General features: G+C 41.2%; 1 protein-coding gene across 1 annotated transcript; it reads right to left on the reverse strand.

The window, feature by feature from the left end:
* Window positions 1-520: 520 nt before the first annotated feature.
* CALM2 (calmodulin 2) lies at window positions 521-14,066 on the reverse strand. The gene is made up of 6 exons (XM_085315885.1): window positions 13,948-14,066; window positions 9,505-9,535; window positions 4,065-4,208; window positions 3,878-3,984; window positions 2,863-2,998; window positions 521-1,420 (listed from the first exon to the last, which is right to left on the reverse strand). Exons 1-6 carry the CDS (start codon window positions 13,948-13,950, stop codon window positions 1,392-1,394), a joined length of 450 nt encoding a protein of 149 aa, XP_085172011.1. The 5' UTR covers window positions 13,951-14,066; the 3' UTR covers window positions 521-1,391.
* Between the last annotated feature and the right edge of the window lie 5,433 nt (window positions 14,067-19,499).

Raw genomic sequence — 19,499 nt, forward strand, 5'->3', positions numbered from 1 at the left:
TAGGCACTAGCAGATCAGGAAGAGAAGGTTTTTTACATAATCTGAGTCAACTGCATCCTGAAAGGCGACGGACTGACAGTTTCAGAAAAGTCCAGATATGACACTAAGTCACCCCAACATACCAGATAATAGGGAATAAACTCCAAATAATTAAAAGAAAGCAAACAGGTTTAGTTGTCTGAACAAGGAATTTTAATTTTAGGTCAACTATTGAACTAGGTCAACATCCAGTTCACAATGTCTACAAATAGTGGGCATAACCAGTCACTACGTTAAGTTTATTGAAGCACCAAGCTCCACACAAGACTGTAAAATACATTTTTAACTACTAGTAAGAAAGCTTCTCCAAGTCAACAATACTATTAAGGGCCAGAGTTTAAGGTCTAAGTTTTCACCTTCCAAGCTATTTTAAGACAGCCAATCCATTGCATAAGCAAACCAAACTGCTACATACTGCAACATTAGAGCAGCAACTGAATTGAACAAATCCTGTAAATAATTCAAGGATACATTGAAACAGTATGGGTAAATTGTAATTTTTTATTGGAAAACAAATATACAACTTGGAATGGATTTGAGGCAAATCGTGCCATAAGCAGATTTTTGAAAATAAGTGGCTAAACAAAGTTTAAAAAGCATAGTAACAAGAGGAAAAAATGTTTTCTGGTACAGGACCAGCAGTACAAAAAAAACTGTGTACGAGTACCTGGATAATACACCCGTTTTGCATTAGTGCAACTTTTAAGTTTCATATTGTTGACTGTCAATCGTCCACAAAGTTAAGACTCCACATTTCAACAACATGTTACAAGTATGACCACAAACAAGTTACCATGAAACAAGTTAGAAGAGATTTTTACAGTGCATTAGCCACTTCACTATGTACTGTTCACATGGTTTTATCCTGCAGGTAAGCACAAGAGTCCTCATCCTCCATCACAGAAAGCAGAATAAACTATCGTGTATATACTGGAGAACTAGAGCCAGCTTGGTGCTTTAACTAAGGAATAGCTAATGCACAGTAAACCCTAACTTACTTTATGTAACTTGTTACATTAGTCATACCTAAGTCTCCTACAGCTATTTTTTTTTTAAACAGACTACCCAGATGTTCCCTCATTTAACCAACTCCATCTAACTTTAGATGTGCAGAAGGGCTTAAATATCCAGAGTAAGCCACATGCAACATTTGTTACTTTGATCAATTTTCCAAAAATCAGAACAATGACAGTAAGATAAAGGAGAAAAACATGGAGGAATGGCCTTCTAATTACTATACATGCATATTCTTTTGACAGTAAGGGAAAAACCTTTTACAGATAAGTTACAAACAGAGAAAAGGCAAATAAACAATTTTGTACAAGAAATTTAACACATTCTGTACAACGTCTTCACTTCGCTGTCATCATTTGTACAAACTCTGTAAAAGGAAAGAGTTACAAAAGTTACTCAAAGAAAAATCTGAATTTTAAGATCTAAGTGACCTGCCTCACCAATTTTGAAACAGTGTTTAGCAATATACTATCAGATTCAAAAAAAAGAAAGAGCACCTTGAAGACATGCCCCTTTTCCACCAGCCACATCTAAGAATATTCATGGCTATAGACCTCTACTTCTATCAAAAGTTGTTCCCCACTGAACTGGGGAACATCTTTTGTGACAAAACATTTATGTCCTCTGTTTCTCAATGAGCTACAGAAACACATCTAGTCACCTTGTCTATTAAAGAGATCATGCTGAAGTCACCATCTGTTAAATACATGTTCAAGCAAAGCATTCAAGCAAGGCATTACTATGTTGGCCTGAATCTCTTCAAAGCAAAATAGTTACGTATTACTTCGCTTAACTAGCTTTAAGTTTCTGAACCATTGCTATTTCACAGTATATGGGAAGTTAGTTCTCACAAGCTACGATTCTTTACTTACTGTGCCCAATATACTTAACTTGCTCAGTAAGTCAACAAAAGGAGTCTGGGAATCTGAGAGGATGTTAACTGGCTTGTTCACAAGCTCCAAAAGAGCTATTTGAAACAAGGGTTGCCTACCCTCTTTAACGTCAGCTTCCTCATCTGTGTGTTTAAGTACAATTACWTAGAAGTGGTCTCATTTACAAAAATGCCTCTTCACCCTCAAGTGAAGGCTCATGCTGATGTCATAACCAAGAAGTTGTTAAACAAAGCAAAACTTACAGCCTAGGAACAGCAAGGGGATTATCTGACAGCCCCCTAGCTCATGTTTGTACTCAAGCATTTGGAAAGATAAAGTGAAAGTCGCTTCATGCTTGAGCTGCAAGCAACTAACAAAAGCCCTTCTGCTTCACAACTTACTTTCAGTATCAGAAGAGCAAAGCAAGCAATAACTTACTTCTACTACAACTGACTTGAGTCAAGYTCCCCATTTTAAAAACATTCTCTGAACTTCTTGAAATTGCTAGGCATTTCAGAGGCATCTTCCCCTTTTATTGGTAAGTTTAATAGTATTAACATTAGTAACTTGCTAGAGTTCCATCGATTTCCTTCCCTTGTTTGCTTTCAGATCAACATTTATCAGTGTCATATGTGATTAGAATACACACATTAACTTCCTTATTCTAACAATCTTTAGCACYGTTAGATTTAGAGAACTGTTTTACTCTATACAGTTCAAGAGCCATTTTTATGTTGTATACACCTACAAGACTGAATTATTGCTGCTTTACGCATAAGGTATGTACTAAAAGTAAAATATTAGCTTAAAGGAACACTAACTGCTGAGAAGACCTCCCATCTGAACACTGTCCTATTTAAATTTGATATAGGTACCAAATACACTATTACCATGGCGTGAAAACTGCTACACAAAGAATCAGTTCATAGCTCCTTACCTTCATAGTTTACTTGACCATCACCATCAATGTCTGCTTCCCTAATCATTTCATCAACTTCTTCATCTGTTAGCTTCTCCCCAAGATTTGTCATCACATGGCGAAGTTCTGCAGCACTAATATAACCATTACCATCCTGGTAGGGGGAAAAAAAAGAAAGTCTGGAATAGACTAAGGTCAAATGATTTGAATACAACTTAAGAATATTTCTGACCAAGTTTAACGTTAGGAAGTTAGTATAGCTTTATTCAAACATTTGCACAAGGCAAATGACAGCTGTAAGGCTATCCTCAGTACAGTCTAGGTTCTTAGTCTTAAGACTATACATATTGAAAACAACTTATCCAATACATCCTGGTATAGGACAGCAAAAGTAGACTGTATTTCTATTGCTGACAAAGTAATTTATCTTTTGCAGCCTCTTAGGTGATGGATACCACCAATCATGTGACAATCTGGTTGAAATGTCTACTCCTTAGATCAGAAGCTGCTTTATTTCACCTGCTTCACAAGTACAGCAAACAGTGGCCTGTGAAGGCCTTTCAGTTACATATTCTATCCTAGCTGCTATGCTGGATACCAAAGTATACTGCATACAGACTGAGAATTGACAGTCCTCCTGTAAGCTGAAGTCATATTCTGTTTAAAAACGCATCTAGCRTAAGAAGCTGAGTAACTGTAGACTCAACCAGCATCCTTCATAGTAAACACTACATAAAAGACTTGAAAATTACCATTTTTAAAATATTTAAGCAATTCCCCTGCTAACCTTGTATCAGAGTTTCAGTACCATAGCAAATGAGATAATGTAAGAGCTTACCACCACCCAGGAGACATAAGCACTCATTTCACTTTCAGGTACAGTCCCACAGTAGATCAATTTTTATGCTGACTAGTTAACCTGGAAATTCTAGACAGTAGGACTGCAAGTTTCCCTCAGTTCAGTGAGGAAGTTCATTAGAATTCAGTCCGACTTCCGTAACAGGAAGATTTGTTAAGGTAAATGTTTTAGTACCTTATCAAACACACGGAAGGCTTCTCTAATTTCTTCTTCACTATCTGTATCTTTCATTTTTCTCGCCATCATTGTCAGAAACTCTGGGAAGTCAATTGTGCCATTGCCTGCAAGATACTCAATTTRTTAGAAAAAGACATGGCTTTAGGTATCCTACCAAGTAATTACCTACTAGTAAAAATCTTACCATCAGCATCTACTTCATTGATCATATCCTGTAGCTCTGCTTCTGTGGGGTTTTGACCAAGCGATCTCATCACTGTCCCCAACTCCTTTGTAGTTATAGTACCATCACCATCCTTGTCAAATAGTGAAAAAGCTTCTTTGAATTCTGTACAACAACAACAAAAAAAAGTGAGTCAGTATCTTCTGATTTGAAACATAAAGCTTACTTTACCTTATAAAAATCCAGTGTAGTTCATTGTTGTAAGGCACAAGATTTTCCTACTCTTAAGGAAACTTCAATATGGAGTTCAGTTTGCTATAATCAATACCAGCATGCAAGCACTAGCATTTGAACAAACACTTGCCAGCCTACCAATAACATTTTGACCTAAAACCCCTCCAAAACAAAACATACACAGAAGGGTCATCCACTTCAGAATTGCTTAGACCCACCAACTGCTGGAATGACCTGTATCATTGGTAGGAATTATTTCACACTGGCACAGAATCAAGACAAGTATTTCTGCAAATTTGAACACGATAGTGTTCACRCACTTAGGTTTATGCATCTTCAATTCTCTAACTTACTAAAAGCATATTCTGTACTCCRAGTGTGCCCATCCTTGATGGCCTTTGTTTTAACACTGTTTCTGCTAAGCAAGTACTTGGAAGTGCCTGGAAGGAACACACACTTTCATTTGTAAAGGAGAACCAAGTCCAGGTTTTATAAGCAGTCCTACAACAACAAAAAGTGTTTTTTACTCAAGTTCCTTCTAGGAATGCTTCTCTTAGGAAGAGTAAGATTACTGTAAGAAAAAGCTGAAAATGGGTATTCAAATGTTACATCTTAGTAATGCTTCTCAGAGCTCCTAACATTTAACCATCCTAGCTAAAAAAAAGGAATCCTCCATGTTCTTGCACTGAACTTCTGCACATCTTTAGTCTAGGTATATACAAAACACTCACCATTCAGTCCCTCAAGGGGGGATCATTGCAGTCATACCCATTTCTGAAAGCCYCCTTAGAAAGTTGCTTCAGCCCTACTACATCCTGAAGTAGCCTTCACTAAAAGTAGTCAAAATAACTGTGGTAAGACTGCATGTTTCARTGTTACCTCTTAATCGCCTACAATGGCTATATTGTCCCCAGCAATATTAATACAAGCACAACATGTTTAATTGTGCAGGTCAAAAATGGAGATAATTTTAATACATACCATCTGTCTTTGGCCACAGACACCCAAACTTAATTTACTGGACAGAAACAGTTCATGCAAAAAAACAGGTAATCATGAGTTTTTGAAACAAGAAATATTTCAATGCATAGTTCAGATCCCTTTACAGCTTCCAGAATACCCGAGTTAATGCCTTTGGAATAATTAGCTGAAGAGTATTTCTATATGAGAAACTCTTCCACAAACAAATTTAAAAGCTCCAAGCAGCCAGCTTTCCAGACAGTGGGTTTCCCAGCTCAGAATTAGTCATAATAAAAGTTTTGTTATTGTGACACAAACAGCCCTAAGTCTTTGTTCATCCATTTCATACTCCAACAGTATGAGTGAGTTGAGTACAAGCTGTCAAGTGTTAAAAACTACAAAACAGTTTTAATAGTTCATGAACATAGCTATAATAGCAGATCCATAGTTGAGTCATCAAGACAGTGGGGGGGGGGGAACCCCACACACTTCTATATCTAACAGGCTTAATATTCTGAAAGTCAACTCCTGCTATTTAGTGCATAAGAATCAGAACAAGGCTACTACTGGACCAGAGGGAACAGTTTCAAGATAGCACTATTTCTGCACTATGCAGAAACAGGCAGCTAAATCTTATACCTAACCTATTCACTAAGGAAGAAAGGCTTTTGGGTAAAGCCTGGTAGAGATGACCATAATCTGTTACAGAAGTACCATGGAAGGGGCAAACATTTGACTAACAGAGTATGAGGACTTACCACAATCAATTATCTATTAACTACTTCAGCCTTAAAATGTATTTTAACTGCACTGTAACCCCATCACAAAGCAGTACTGCAGTGATTACACTTAAACATACCACTCCTACTTTCATACAACTCAGACTTGCTTTGTAGAAAGCAGAACCATTCAGTGGCATATTCTGAATACTTGAAACGGACCACTCAGGGGACAGTTATCTTTGAATGAAAGAGACTGTAGGTTAAGAAATAACGAGCTATAAACTGTATCCATGCAGACTGAAGTTAAAGGAACACGAGCAGCATGTCCACATTTGAAATGCTGAATGAAGTCAGGGTTATGATTAAAACAATCAGTTAACTCTTTAACCACTTCTAACTACCTCCAGTAATTAGGAGCACAGGAATTACAGCCTAAGCAGGTATAATTTTACCTCAGAACAAGAAAAACCTAGCATAGCTCTAGACAACTTAYTGTAACAGCCAGTGTAGTAAAGGCATCTATGAAATGCTGAAATTTAAAGTGAGAAACTCTGTTCTTGCTCAACAGACTTAATGTTGYAGGAACCATCTCCCATGCCTTGGAAACACCTTTGACTCCATGTTATGATAAAGCAAATTCTCCTAGCTAGTCAACATGCCATACTAAACTGCTAGAACTGTCCCGAATCCTAGAAATGGCTAGTTGTCAGAAGCATCTAAGGATGCAGTGCCAAGAACAGCCTCCTCAGGCCAGCCTACAATGGTTAAGCTTTTCACAAGGAAAGCAATAGATCAAGCAGAAAGATGACTTCCAGGCTGCATAAGCAGAAAGTAGCCTAACAGAACATTAACTCTGAAATCGCCCACATTAAAAATAAGCCTGTAACAGTTTCTTCTGAGGCATCTCAGCACCATATCATCTTTCCAGACRAACTGCTAGACTTAAATGACCTCATATGTCCAGACTTAGAACAACTATTCCCACTCAAAAGCCATTTACCAACTATATCCAACTTCAAGAGAACATCAGTTGTTCTTTTCACAGCCACCAGCAGCTTAAGACCTAAACATGACTACTTCTACTATGAAAGAAATTCTGAATAGCTGCTATGGTCAAATCCCCAGAGAACTGCAATATACTAAGTGATAAAACACCTTGCACAAGSTTGCTAGTTCAGAAAGTCACTTTAGTTTAGAGGCTTCTATTTGAGGTCTATGGAAGCTCACTAGATTAGTCCTTTTGCATCCTTCAAGTTTTCTGACTGCCTACATTTACTAGTCCTGATCTATTTACCTTTTTTAATGGTAAGCTTAACCAAAGGGGCACCTATTTGTTTTGGTAATTTAATCTTTATAGAAGGTGAACATTAGTTGCAGCTTCATTTAGTACATATCCAACTTTCAGGGTTGTTACTTTTTACAGAAAATACTGCTTTTGGAAGTCTTTCACTTTGACCTGTAAGAACAAAAGACTCCAGTCTTATACAATCAGTGAGTTCCAAAGTCAGCCTAGGCAGCAGGAAATATGAAAGAACTTACTAGAACTACCTGTAGACTTGTGCTTCAGAACAAAGCTAGAGGTGAAGGCGGATGTTTTTAAAAACCCAGAAGAAGCGGCAGCTTTAAGGAACTGAATGCTGTCTTTATCTTTTTTTTAAAAAAAAATAAGCTCACCTTTAAGTCAAAGGAGATGCAATGGATTAGCAAAAGCTCAAGCCTTTACTACACAGCTAAGATCTGTGTCATACATCCAAACTACACCATTGACAGTTCTCATCTTTTTCAACATGAGACTCTAGGCTACAACAGCCAAACGAAGCAGAATGCTTCAATAGTTGCATCCACTCCTAAACAATACTAGGGAGATCCTTAACAAACCTGCAGTGGATTTATGTCTTTGCACCAGAGGTATATGGTCTGCCTGCAAACACATTTGCTTAATGGAACACTGCAGTTAAACTGAAAGTGGCAGACCACTTTACACCAGGGATTGACACTAAATTATAATTCTTTCCACACAGATGAGAATTCTCTATTCAAGTATGAGAAGCTCATTTGTATTCAATGTCAGCCCTGGGAACTATTATACTATCATTATTGGTTAGCTAACATTTGGACTAACCCTGAAGTAGTGTTAATCTTCCTGTTTATTATTCCATAATCAGACACACAAAGCTTCTACAGTTAAGAAGCCATAAACTATTCTTGAAAAGACAGCAAATACAGATTTTATGATCAGTTTAGTTGAAATGTGCTTTATTGATTGTAACATATGTAGGCCACTTGCAGAAAAATCTCAGGTTGAACTAGATTTGACTTGTGCTATGGCAACAATTAAGTAGACTAATGACTGTCCACACAACCATAATTAGTCTCTTATGAGTTAAAGCTACCTTCTAAATTCCAAAAGCTACAGAAGAATGTTCTTACACTTCAAATACAGCAATTATGATAGAAACAAACTAGGTCATTATGACACCTCAGTATTTAATACAGTGTTTAAGAGTTATACCATCATTAAATAGCAGTATCTTAGACTGATCTGTATAGTTGGCTGGATAGGCTTCAGCTAATCTAATGCTAACATCCTCTAAAAATCATTTCACATCAAATCTATGCACTCTAAGATTTGCCTGTGTAACCAGAAACCTGTCAAATCAAAAGCCACAGAAATGTTTATATCCATCACAAGGCCAAGTTCTGCATTATCAACATACCACAGCTTTAAGTCACACCAATTACTGAAGCTGAAATCCACTTTTGAAAAAAGCAGTGAAAAAGCTAATTTGTGTAGCCTGCATGGGCAGGAGATGTGATAACCAGGAGTTTGAGCCACAAGTAGGTCAGTTCTCTGTACACTAAAACCACTGCTGGGGTGAGAAGGAGCAATACTGTAACTTGGAAGTTGCCTATTTCAGTAAACATTTCAGAGCCATATCAGATCCTCAGAAAAGCATACGGGACATTTATGGCCAAATACACAACGTAATTCTGATTATGGCCTATCAGCTCTTGGTCCTCATGAAGCCAGTGTTTTACTGTCATCAGAAGGAGTCAGAGAGCTCTGACAGGACAGCGCAAAGCAAATTAGTTCCAGGACTTCTGCTTTCTGCTAAAGAGTGTTGAAGGCTTGGAATCTGAAATACATTTCCTCCCCCCACCCTCACAAATTAGTTAGCACTTCAGCAAACATTAGACCATTTTGTAGTTATGAAAAGAGCCTGAGTCCATAATCTATTGAAGTGTTTGATATAAAAAAGGAGTTTCATTAGATAAAACTGTAGTGTTACAGTACCATCCAGTATAATCTTTACAGGAAAAGACATCTTCTCATGGCTGGTAATAGGAGAACAAAACATCAGATCCATTGCATCCAAGGTTGTTTGGTCAAAGGCAAGCCTTTACAATTTAGCTGATGAATTAAAGCATTCCACACTATTTCTTTAATTCTAAGAAAGCTAAATATCTTGCATAACACACAGTCACTGGATTAAAGGATGTGCCAGGTCAAGCAAGAGTATCAACACAGCATGTAAAAACCTCACCTGCAATCTGCTCTTCYGTCAGTTGATCAGCCTGCAATAAGAACAGAATATTATTATAGTTGAGCAAAAGTTTGAGTCAAGGCCAAATATTCAGAAGCCTCTACAAATCTGTAAAGTAGCTGCTCTTCAGGATTTATCTTTAATGTTCAAAAATAGTAGTAACCAAMAGAGCTCAGAAGTCAGTCATCCACACTGCTTACCAGGAACTGACAACCTGTCCTCATTTACTGATCCTGTAAGTATCAGGTACACTCAAATACTGAATTACTACAAATATGAACAGCTGCCCAACAAAGACTATTAACTTCAAGCACGCAGGTCCTTCTAGATAAGCTAAAAAACCCCAACCAAACAGAACATACTCAAGATATCAGACTAATACTTGAGTATATAGTCTCAGCTTTTAGCATTAAACACTTCAGGTTTAAGCCTTGTGGCAACATCCCCCAAAGCTGAGGGGGACTCTATTCTACCAAATTAGAGAGTCATAATTATACAAACATACTCCTCTTTAGAAGGAGGTGATCCCTTAATTAACATGAAGCTTCATGTTCAAGATTCAGCAGTAAGAACAGTCCATATAATCAGTGCCAACAGCTTTAGAACGATGTGGTAATTTGAATGTATTTTTATTTTGGTTCTCTRCACTGCTCTTTATTATAGCTTGATCAGCATAAGGGAGTTTACCATTCAGTCTTTCAGTGGCTTTGTATCAGAGTTGTCATTTCTGCATCACTAATYAGGTAAGCACCAGTTCCTAGTGAATACCTGAACAAACTGCATTTGCCAGCAATTAAAAACAAGTTTTTCCAAGACCAAATCCAAACCAACTCTTAGAATATAGAGTGTTTGATTAGAAATATTTTTCCCTTAGATTTCCAGATCAGTTAATTCCTCAAGCAAATTCTGGATAGCCTCTAAAGGTCACTTGTTTCTTCAAGGAGGTGCTGTAGAGCTTTCTATCCCATGAAAAGCCACTGAAGGGTTGAAAGACTAAGGTGTAAAAAAACAAAGCACTCACACTTAAACACTGGTATTTTAGTTCTGTTCTTATAACCTCCTTGCAGTAAGCTTTCCAAGTTATAATTACTGCAATAGACAGTACTATTTTCAGTCATTAGTTCTGCCTATGAAAAGGTTTGTCTACACACACCTCTTCTCAGTATTTCTTTAGCAGATGGCACAACTTGTATATGCTCCATGTGTCAATTTTAACTTGAATTTGCACTACATTTCTATATTTAATACAGTCTTGGAAGCTTCTGGTCACATTGCTCAACAGGAATGAGGTTAGCACCTCAGGCAACCGTGGAGAACTAAACTTTTTTTAAAAAAAGTTACAAATACAATACAGTGACAACCCAAGGTTAAGGCAAAAAAAAAATTCAGGCTGCCTATGGCTCACTTACTCTTTAAGAATCCAGGTTATACTAGTGAGCAGTTACACCACAGCTATATACTCCACTCAATTTTTGGATGTGTAGTAAGTATTCACATACAGGCTCAGCATCTTTTTAAAGAAATATTCAAGAGATCAGCAAAGCTAGTCAGAATCAGTCATCAATTCAATATTAAGCTTTGATACTGCTGATCATATCTTTATCACTGAAGATAAGACTCACATATTGTTTGTCTGGAGTTACCACTTACATAGGCTAATACCTTTGTGTGCTGTATCATTTTTACTGCTCAAGTGAAGAGAATGGTGTACTACATTTCTATATGGTATTTATATCCACAGAAAGTTGTCAATTAGATGTAAGTAGCAAGAACCTAGTTTATTCAAGTCAATACTTACACATTATCAAGCCAAGTTGCATATTGTTTTACATTAACATTACACAGACACACACGACATTATCTGTTAGAAGTCCCCAAACTATTCCTCCCTAACTCTTCCGGCAACTTAAGCATCCTATAGACACTAACAATAAAAACAGATAAGCTTTGTCAGTACCTGTAACGGGTACAGTGTTCAAGAAGAGCACAAAGACTTCCTAGAAGCCACAGGTAAACGGCAGTTGGAAGATAAGCTTGGGGGTAGGGCAAGGTTGAACAAACACCATCTGTACTCTGCAGTGCTAGGCTCTGCAGGGACTGCTGCACAACAGCAGTAAAAGGCGGAGCTAACAAGTCTGCTAGATAGCTGTCTTAGCCATCCACCTGCATGGCTTGTATCAGCCCTGATCCACTCATGGAAATTACAGCCCACTACAGTCTTGTTATAGATGCCTTCAAAAACTTGCTTTTCCCAATTTTAACCTAGTTACTCATACAGCATACATGATGCAGGCATTCAGTAATTCAATACAGCTTCAAAAACATGCATTTAAACGAAGTTATAACATGCCTATGCTGCAGAAGCTTTGATAAGCCCCTTCCTTTTTGTCAAGATCTACCTGAAAACCTCTCCTTTGACATACTCTGAAGAGTCAAGTTTTAAGTATTATTACCAACATTTAGATGCTCAATTTTTTCATCTCAAATCCCRGAATCCATCACAGCTGTAACAAGGCATTCTTATCTACTTTGCAGCAGTTTTATTTTTTATTCTAAGAGCCCCCATTCCTTACACAGGTTACATGGAGTGCCTGACAAAGAATCTAAGCTTCCCAGAAAATGGGAGCTGTTACATGAGCAGCAATTTCAGCAGCATATACAACCTCTACAGGAAGTGTTCTATTAAGTCAAAATTGCTAAGCAGTAGTCAGTTARGACCACCCTCAGATTCAGGTCCAATGCTGCTGAGAGAGAACTATTAGCAATGCATAGAACAGATAGCACCTGTGAAATACAACAAACCCCCAAGTTTGGAGTAAGAACTGAATGGATAGTTCTTCTCTGACAAGATTAACTAAAGAACAGGTACTACACAGACTAGCATGTAAGAGCTAAAACTTATGCTTATGATGGCTTACTTGGAGTGCAAAGCTTTCTGCTCTACCTAGCATATGCAGCATTGGACAACGTATATTCACAGGTTTAGTCAGCCTGGTCTGTCACAACTAACTGTAACAACATTCAAAATGCTGCTCTGGCTTCTGGACACACCCATTCCTATACAGATCTTGCTTTAAGATACTCCATTTTTGGTTYTGTATGTAAGATGACTAAAAGCAAAATGAAAATCTTCTGCTGCTATATTCACTGCTTTCTTTATGGATGGTTTGCTGTATAGGTTCATAATTCAAGTAAAAGATCAAATCCAGGCTTCTGTTCATCTCTCTTCCTTACCCATCAAGGAGAATAGTTCAAAAAGCTTAAAATTTAAGGGCCCATCTTTCACATTAGACATTTTGAGTTCATGGTTATTTGATTCCTTAAAAGCATGTAATAATGAAAAGGCAATTCCACTATACTGCATCGTCTTTTAATGTAGATAGTAYTAAGTGGTCACTAGCATTACTTTAGTTACAGAATTGTTCCTTTTTGTATATTTCATTGTCCACTTGTTTTAATCAAAAAAGCTAAACTCGTGTCCTTTAGACCAAATTAAAAACAATCCTCCAATTCCACTCAACGTGTTCTAATTCGACAGACTTGATTAAAATCCTAAACAAACATATTGCTTTGAAAAATAAATCGGGCTTGATCAAGAAAATGCAGTACTGTCCACCGCAATGGCCAAAACAGAAGATTAAAAAAAAAGTTCAAAAATCCCTTGTTCAATAGAGCCACCGACAGCGAGTCAGCATCATAAAATCAGCAGGGGAAGAACGGCTCCAACCCGAACTGACAACAGGTCTAGCAGGGAAATGGTGCAGTGAGGCAGCCAGCCCCTCATCATCATGCTGCTCAGAAGCTGCAGGGCTCCGCATTGCATTATTACCAGGCGCAACACACCTCGCTAGCGAGCCAGACATCTTAAGCGCTCGCAGCACCAGTTGCCGCGACGCTGGTTCCCCGGCCCCATTCAGTCACACGCTCCGGCTCGGCGGCGGCGTGGGGGGGGGAAGGGGGGGAGGAAGCGATAAGAAAGTGGAGCTGGTGCCATCGTGGCAGGCTTCCTTCCCCCTCCCGGCACCACCACGCGGCTCCCCTCCCAGAAAGAACCGTTATCTGCCGACCGCCCCCCCCCCGGCACACACCCCAACAAAAGCGTCATGGCGCTCAAACCGAACGGCAGTTTGAATTTGAATCCGCACCAACGCCCCAGGGCGGGAAAGGCACCCGGGCGGGATTCGTCCACCACCACTTCCTCCTACGCGCAGGGCGCCGCAGAGCGGGACCCCCCCGCCCCAGCCTGCCCACGCCGCCGGGCTGAGCCCGCCAGCCGCACAAGGGGCGCTTTCTCCCCTACCCCCACCCTTCCGCAAGCGGCCTCGCCCCGCACCCACTCGACGRCACGCGCCCCTTTCCCCCTCCCGCACCCCACCACATGCGACCCCGCCGCCGCGCGCCCGCAGCCAGCGCCCTGCTGCCGCCCCATCCCCACGCACTCACCATGGTGGCTCGGCCTGGCTGTGGGGTGTGGTGGAAGCGAACGGCTGCACAGGGCACAGCAGCTACCAGCCCGCTCTACGGCTCGCCTCACACTGAGCCCTGCCCGGCCGCCAGCAGTGCCTCATAAACCTCCTCACCGCCCGCCCGGATCGCTCCGCGCCGCTCCCTCCCCCTCCCCTTTCCTCCTCAGTGAACGAAGATGCGAAAGAAGTCCCGGCTCGCCGCGCTCTTCACGGCAGAGCCTCCCGCACCGCGACTGTGCCCCCTTCCCGCCTCCAGGCCCCCGAGCCCCAGCAGAGGAGAGGCTGAGCTGCGGGAAAGGGGCGGATTTCACCCGCAAAACGGCGCCGATGGGGGGGCGCCGAGAGCCAGTTGAGGGGGAACTATTTCTCTGGGCGGAGGAGGATTTTAGAAAAAAAATGCCGAGGAGTGCAGGGTCTCCAGAAGGCGGGCGCTGATTGGCGGGTTCGTACCTGCAATGCGTCACTTGGACATGCACAGTCTGGGCTGGGAGGCGGTTACCCCTCCCCCCGCCCGCAGTGCGCGAGGCCCCGCGCGGCCCGGGCGGGCCGGGCCGGGCCGGGCCGGGCCAGGCCGGCGGCGGGCCTGGGGGTGCTGCCGCCGCCCGCCCTGTCCCCCCGCCCCTACACACACATCCACGGAGGGGGTGRTTATGGCCAGAAGCCCGGCTGCCCGCAGCGGGAAGGCAGGCGTTGCGGCAGGGTGTGGGCAGAGCCCCCCGGCGCGCTGCTGCTGTTGGCACCCGTGTGATGAGCGGGAGAGGCGGCGGCCTCTGCAGAGGAGCGGGCTGGGGGAGGGAGGGGGACGTGCAGCGGGGACGTTGGGGCGCCCTGGCGCTGCCAAGGGGTCTCCGGAGCGTGACCGCGGCGCCGGGACGGGCTCTCCCACAGCGCACCGCAGCCAGTATCAGCACTTCGGCTGGCAGCAGGCGCGGGCTGCGCCGCAGCTCTTCGCTCGGGGAAGCGGCGCGGCGCTGCTGCTGCCGTGGCGCGGTCACAGCGCTGCCGCAGCGAGGGGAGAGCGGTCGGCGGGCCGCAGGCCGCGGCGGCAGCAGCGCCGAACCCGCGGGCAGAGGGCCGCGAGCAGCCCGAGCAGGCTGGCTGGCGTGTGTCTTAACCGCGTTACCTTGAGGCCTTAGCGGCGTCTGCGAGAGAAACGCGCCCCCCGAGAGCGCGTCGCCGTCACAAATTTCAAGTCTTACCTCACCCTGCTCCAGAAAGCTTCACCCACAGAGTTACTAAATGAGACTCGCTCTGTATCCAGGCATAGGCCCGAAAAATTCTCACTTCACTTTCTTAAGACAGAGATGCTTCATCGCTAGTAGCATTGTTCAAAATAACATGTTCCCGTATTACCAACCATGTTCCCGTATTACCAACTCTTCGCACCCGCACCGTGGCCTTGTGCGGGGGAATGACAGATGGCCAGCTACTTTCTCAGCTCTACGATCTCAGGGCTTTATAAGGGATTTCACTAAGATATTTACTTACTTTTACTTATTTCATCCAAAATTTCCAAACTGGCAAATTGATTTTCRAAAGTGTATAATGCAGCTAAAATCAACAGATAATTCAGCAAATAGCTGACACTTTTGCTGAATTCAGTAAAACTGGGGCTAGCCAGCATCTCTGAAAATCGCAACACTTATTTTGTGACCATAAACATGCTATTTAACTTTGAGGCACCAAATCTGCATTTTCTGAATGGTAGAGAACGAATTACCAATCACCAGACAATAAAAATGATCCCCTGCCATTCAGTAGCTATTGCCATAGAATTGTCTAGTTCACATTTGAACAGTACTTATAAATTTATTCTATACCTATCTATGTATTATTACAAAAACTAAGAGCAACTGCTCTCACTTTATAAACTAAAGATGTTTCACTCACTACTGCTCTTTGCAGTCTCTGTGCTTTATAGACCATATAAATAGGATGCACTTGGAAGAGGACTAGCACAAAGAAAATTCTTTGCAAAAATTCTGTGAGTTTTTCCTTCTGAATATTAACTGAAATTCTCAGGCCTGTTCTCTCTTCAGAATTAATCTCATTTTCACTGGAACAAAGGAGAAAAACAGGACAAAGTTTCTTAGTATTCAGAGACCCCTTGTTCAGTACCAGAACCTCTCATCCTCCCCACCCTACATTGTGATCACAGGGGATAGGGAAAACAACACAGTAAATTTTAAACTTAGCTTTCAGTCTTGAAATCTGAGCTTGTCATTTTKTGATACTTTTGCTTCTTAGCACTCCTTTCCACTTAAACATATTTAAAGCTGTCCAAAAACCAAAGACATCTAATTATTGTCTTTTCAGACTCTGATAGCATTTTTTAAATGTATAACTAGATGAAAACATACTTTCTAGAAAAAACAATAAATGCAAAGTTAGTTATACATGCCTCCTTATACATCTGCAATATAAAACAGTAGTAATTCCTTACCTATGATCAGACTATTCTCAATGCAGCTAAATTAGGCATAAAGATAGCTTAAAGCAATTTTTACTCCTCCCCATGCCCCCTTTCATGCAGCTTGAGGGATTGCTCTGGTGTTCCCAGCTTTTCTACAGTCCCAGAGGCGTGAATCACTGATGGCAAATTCTTGATCAAAAATTAGCTTTGGAGATTTCCTACTCTAGTTTTGCCCACTCTAGCTGTGGAGTAGCTTYGCTCAGGGGCCCTGTATGCCACACAAGCAGATCTAGAGCAGAGCTTGCGCTAGCACGAGCCCAGAGAGCGCTGCTCTGTCTACGTGGAGCAGAACAATGCCGTGTAGAGACACTACTTTGGGTCCAAGGAGCAATACGACCACTTTTGCTSTGCCTGACTTATTAAGGTCTGTCTGGGTATACCTAATTAGCCCCGCTGCAGCATCGCATTGACGTAGCGGCACTGGTTTCCATTCCAGAGCCACCCTTTGTTGTCTCTGTGCTTACAAGTCGTTCAGTATGGACGCGTCTGCAGCCATAAGCGCTCCACCCTGAACGATGGATCCTGTTTGTAAGCATGGTCCATGCTCATAGCAGCAGATATGTTAATCTTGGAGATAACWGTAAGTATCTTGGTGATAGAAGATCTCTCCCTTTATGGTACTTACTTGCTTTCCATTGTTGTGTTAAATAACCACCTCATTCTTATGTGCATTTATCCTCACAATATCTCAGAGAGACAAGATATTGTAACACTCAGTTTTACAGAYGGGTTATTCAGGTACCATGACTCAACTCAGTGAATTAATAAAAATTGGGTGTACACATATTTCTGCAGAGCAGGTCCAAATACATTTGTCCAAAAGTAGATAGAAAGCAGTGCTAAGATTTACATTCTATCTAAGTCCACTGCCTGGAATTCCCTATTGGCTGCCTCTGTGTCATCAGAAACACTGAGGCAATAGGAGATATGAGGCCTAAGGTTAAACAAAATTTACACTCTCTAATTATGACCTAAAGAGTCTGCAGCGGAGCAGGGACTGGAGTGCAAGTCTTTCAGGTCTCAGAACCTGATCACTGTACCATTTTTTCTGAACTATTGGATATGAGTCATTTATAACTCGTATTTTTCTAGTTATATTCAGTTTGCTTTACAGGATGGAGAAGTGGTCATTAAAGTAATCCTCCTTCTGCCTTATATTTCCTATGCCCTTTGCTTCCTTGATCTATTTCTTTCCCCTTTCTCTGTTCTTACATGTCTCTTTTTTTTCCATCTGCATTTTCCTTCAGCAGAACCCATTTCCTGTGGGTTTCATTACCACCCCCATCCTGATTCCATCTGTTGAAGAGATAGCGGTGAAGTTAACTTGCAATTACACTCGCAGTGAATTACACCAATAGTTAACGTGGCATCTCTCAGTATTAATGTGGACATCCCCATGAAATTAATGGGAGAGAGGAGAGCTTGCCCCTCTCACRAACAGGTGGTCACCAGTCTGAGGTAGATAAAGGAGCGGCTTCTCAGATACTGAAGCCTGTKTCCTTTCTCTGTGGCCACAAGCGGTTGAATTCCCCTAAACAGCCTGGCTGACGTTCTGGAGAATCTGCATGTGCCATGTGAGGCACAGAAATACATCAAATGCCTGGATGCAGCTGCAGGCTCGAAGTTTGGCACCTCTGACAGAGCAATAATGAGAACTGACTGTAATTTCTCTGTCACAATGGTCCAGTATAGCTCTACTGACTTGGACATTTTAATGTGATCATTTCTCTCTCAGGTAAGTAATTTAATAAATTTGTCAATGCTTGTKTGGTGTACATTTTTTTCATGCAGAAATACAGTCTTATATAAGTCCAGTTCCAGGATTGTGGCAACAAATTAGAAAAGCAGTTGGAGCTACAAGGTTAGGTGAGCTGTATATGCCAGCAATTTTCGCAGTTAATTTATATGGTGTATATATAATACTGTGTAAGTTTATTTTATTCTATAGTTTTAAAAATACTTTAATGGGTTRTGTTTAATGATGTATATGGAGCACTGTGCAACAGTATAAAATGCTATATTTGCCTCCTCAAGCTTTGCTATGTCATTTCTGTATAGATTATCGTAATAATTTGAACAATCTAATTAGAAATTAATTGCAATWTATATATATGAATTTCTCTAATAAGAAAAAAAGGATTCTTTGAGTGCTAAAATTTAACATTTAACTAACTACATGTAGAAGGAAAATAGCTCTTGACTGATTTTGCATAATGGATCTAACTTTTTTCAGCTTTGTCTGTAACAGAGAGAGAAAACCTGCCACCCTGAGAAAGGATGTTATCTCCAGTTGCAACTTTAAATCACACAGCCAATGCCTTATTTAGATAAAACTAGGGTGTAAATCAACATATAATCACTCAGATGTACTTGGAAGGCCCGTTCAGTCTTTAACAAGGAGAAAGTTTTTTGCTATATTCAAAATTTTAAGGCACTGAATGAGCAGTTTGATCATACATATTGATCATACACAATCCGAGTACTGAGAATTTGAAGGAATTGGGACAACTGCTGATCCAGCTAACCTTGCCTCACCTGGATGGTAGCAGCTATTCGGAAAAAATACAGGTTTGTTCACTGTATTGAGTGGAAGACACCGCCTCTAAAACAAACATGGTTGTGAGGATAGCTACGCTTATGTGTTTTAACACCTGACTTTGTCCATTGCGTATGATGCATGAACCATTCATACCTAAATTGCGTAGTTTTGCTAAGCCACTGGCAATGCAGTCTTTTTGATAAGAAGTAGTGTAGAGGATTCCTCACGACACTTTGGCTTCAATACGAAGCACATAGATAAGAGTACTATATCTAGTCTCAGGATAGTATGAGTCCCAAACAGAAGGGAATTCATCAGATGCCTTTAGAATAGCATGATGTATAGCTATGTCAATGCTGAAGGCAATGTGGACATCCGAATTAGCATTTAACGAACTCAGGCATAGAGAGCATGGTAGCTCTAGCCATATGTGGCTTAACATGAACCCTCAGCCCTCTTCGAGAAGCTCTTCAGCTTTGCAGTTGGTGAGTTCAGAGCCCTACTGTGATAATTACGT

The sequence above is a fragment of the Rhea americana genome, unplaced genomic scaffold (genome assembly GCF_003343005.1).
Source record: "Rhea americana isolate MKP2758 unplaced genomic scaffold, rheAme1 scaffold_44, whole genome shotgun sequence".
Taxonomy (NCBI): Eukaryota; Metazoa; Chordata; class Aves; order Rheiformes; family Rheidae; genus Rhea; species Rhea americana.